This window comes from Triticum aestivum, chromosome 3B (assembly GCF_018294505.1).
Source record: "Triticum aestivum cultivar Chinese Spring chromosome 3B, IWGSC CS RefSeq v2.1, whole genome shotgun sequence".
NCBI classification, from domain to species: Eukaryota; Viridiplantae; Streptophyta; class Magnoliopsida; order Poales; family Poaceae; genus Triticum; species Triticum aestivum.
This window is the reverse complement of record NC_057801.1, coordinates 498,927,156-498,929,856: the sequence shown is the minus strand read 5'-3', so window position 1 is coordinate 498,929,856 and position 2,701 is coordinate 498,927,156. Positions and strand designations below refer to the sequence as shown.

The following is a 2,701-nucleotide window of genomic DNA, read 5'->3' as shown; positions in this document are numbered from 1 at the left end:
TTATCCTAGATTGTACCCTTGATGTCAGTCATCAAGAACAAATGACTTTTTTAGTTTGTTGTGTTAATTTGTCGGACGGGAAAATAAAAATTGAGGAGTACTTCCTGGGGTTCTTGAAGGTGGATGGATTTTTAGAGTACTGCTTGAATCTATGGAGACTTTTGGCTTAAATATTAATGATACTAGATAATACCCCGCGCGTTGCTGCGGTACTTGTTACGTATTTTTGATGCTATAATAGGTATATGAATATTTGTGTAATTATGGGTGCACTTGGTTTGCCAGATAGATTTAGGTGGCCGTGGGTATCTCCAACCGAGGGCTAGGAATAGCCATTTTTCTGTTTGGTTGAGAAGATAAATGGTTATAGCTAGCCAACTTTGTATCAGAAAAAAACTTTGTATTTGGTTGAAAGGATATAAGATGGATAATTTGTTGAGATGACCTTGTCGCGATGAGATGGTGGTCACCACCCGTTTTAATAAACTTTCTATTGCTATGAAGTACTATTTTTCCACAGATTGTTATTATGTGATTGGTTCATAACACTCACTTGAGATTGCCAAAAAATAGCTCAATTACAGAGATTGGACGAAGCTGTAGGATAAAGTCGCACATGCCCACTGGACCGGTCGCATGCATTCAGAGTCTGGGATTCACAATCTATTGATTTTTCATGGAGAACTAACAGAGAGAAAGTTAACAGAGAGGAGACAGAAATTTATGTGGAGAGAGAGACGCTATTAACAGATAGAAAATATCCAGTCCACCGCCGCCTAGATCCTTGTCCTGGCCTCACTTATGTGCACCTGTAATCAAAGGAGAAAAATCAGTACAGTGCCCTGCAATCAAAAGGCAGGGATTAATGGCTCGAGGAATGGATGGATCATGCACGTACCATTCATCCAGTTTTTCTCGGGCTGGAAATGGAAGCCGGTGTGTTGCCACTGGAGCATGGCTTTGCTCCAGGGGATCCCGTCAGCGTCAGCGCCGGCGGCGAGGAACCCCATCTCATCCACCGCCCTGCAGGTCTTCTCCGACACGCCGGCTTCCCTGCCTAGACACCCCGCCGTCTCTGCCAGCCACGACATGTCCTCCACCACATCGCCGCCCACCACCACTCCACCAGCACCACCATGCACGGGCGCACCTCGCCCCGGCCCCGCTCCGGCGCTCCTCCATGGCCTCGGACGGGGCCAGCAGCGCATACGCGTGCGGCAGCGCTGTCTTACTGGGACTAATGGCCCGGGACTCCATTGACGATGATCTTCGAGAAAAATAATATGAACCGACTCCGGCGGATCAATCGACGGGTGGACGGAATGGATAGGCATGCTCGATCCCCCGGCGAATGCGATTTATAGTTGGAGATTCACGGAAGATGGAAGGAACCATCAGGATAGGGAACGTCACAACGTTTGTTTCAATAAAATAATAAGATGAAGTGGCTTTTGATCTGCTCGTGTGGGTGGAATTGGAGGAGACGAAGAGAATTGAAAATAAGACGTACAGCCCAGACATAATAACAAAAGCACGGGGCAGTAGAGCAAAAGCGGATGACATGGAGGCACGAATAAAATTATTTGGGATCAAAGATGATGTGGCTGTATGAGAGTGGTTGATGATGTGGATAGCTTGCATGTCAAGAGAAATAAGGTAGTGGGGATGAACTATTTAGGTATTATCGATACGGGGTCAAGGATATGACAATGGTTCTAACATGAAAGGAAAATACCAAGGGGTACAATCTAGGTTACTTGATGTGAATCCAAGAGCATTATACATGCCATGTGCTTGTCATAGTCCCAATCTCACTCTGTGATATGGCAAAAACATGTGAGAAAGTTGTTTCATTTTTTGGAATTGTTTAGTGCATATATATATATATATATATATGTATATTATTTGCTGGTTCTACAAAAAGGTGGAATGTTTTGCTTAAACATGTTCCTAGTTTAACTGTGAAATCATTGTCAAACACTCGCTGGGAGAGTCGAATCAAAAGTGTTACAGCAATAAGATATCAAGCCATTGAGTTAAGGTCAGCTTTGTCTGAGTTACGTGATGCTTCTGACACTGAACCTAAGGATAAAAGCGACGCAAAAAAATTATTTGATGCACTTGGTCGCTTTGAGTTTCTAGTTGGTATGATTATCTGGCATGATATTCTGTTTGCTGTAAATAAAGTTAGCAAGATGCTGCAATCGTCAACCATGTGTATTGACTCTTCTTTGAAGCAAATAAGAGGTATAACAGAATATTTTGAGAAGTACAGAGATGATGGGTTTTCTTCAAGTTTGACCATCGCCAAAGGTATTGCGACTGAAATGGGAATTGATCCTGTGTTTCCAATGAAACATCGTGCTACGAGGAAGAGACAGTTTGGTGAAAGTGATTGTCAAGAAGAAATTCTAGAAGCTGAGAAGGCTCTTTGTGTTAAATGTTTTGTTTTGGTTGATATGGCGGTCACTTCTTTGAAGGATAGATTTAAAGAACTAATAGTGTTCAAAGATATCTTTGGATTTTTATTGAGCCCAGGCACCCTGAAGTCATTAAGTGATAATGAACTTGAAGAGTGTTGCACAAAATTTGCAGAAACATTCTCTCTTGATGGTTCATCTGATGTAGAGGTATATGATCTTATTTCTGAATTGAAGATTATGAGATTCACTTTGCCAAATGGTGCAATGTCTGCCATGGA

General features: G+C 42.6%; 1 protein-coding gene across 1 annotated transcript; it reads right to left on the bottom strand.

Annotated features, from left to right (window-relative positions):
* Positions 1 to 589: 589 nt before the first annotated feature.
* LOC123065593 (uncharacterized) lies at positions 590 to 1,454 on the bottom strand. Its single transcript, XM_044488843.1, has 2 exons — positions 899 to 1,454; positions 590 to 809 (listed from the first exon to the last, which is right to left on the bottom strand). The coding sequence occupies exons 1-2, from the start codon at positions 1,332 to 1,334 to the stop codon at positions 796 to 798; spliced, it is 450 nt and encodes a 149-aa protein (XP_044344778.1). The 5' UTR covers positions 1,335 to 1,454; the 3' UTR covers positions 590 to 795.
* Positions 1,455 to 2,701: the final 1,247 nt, after the last annotated feature.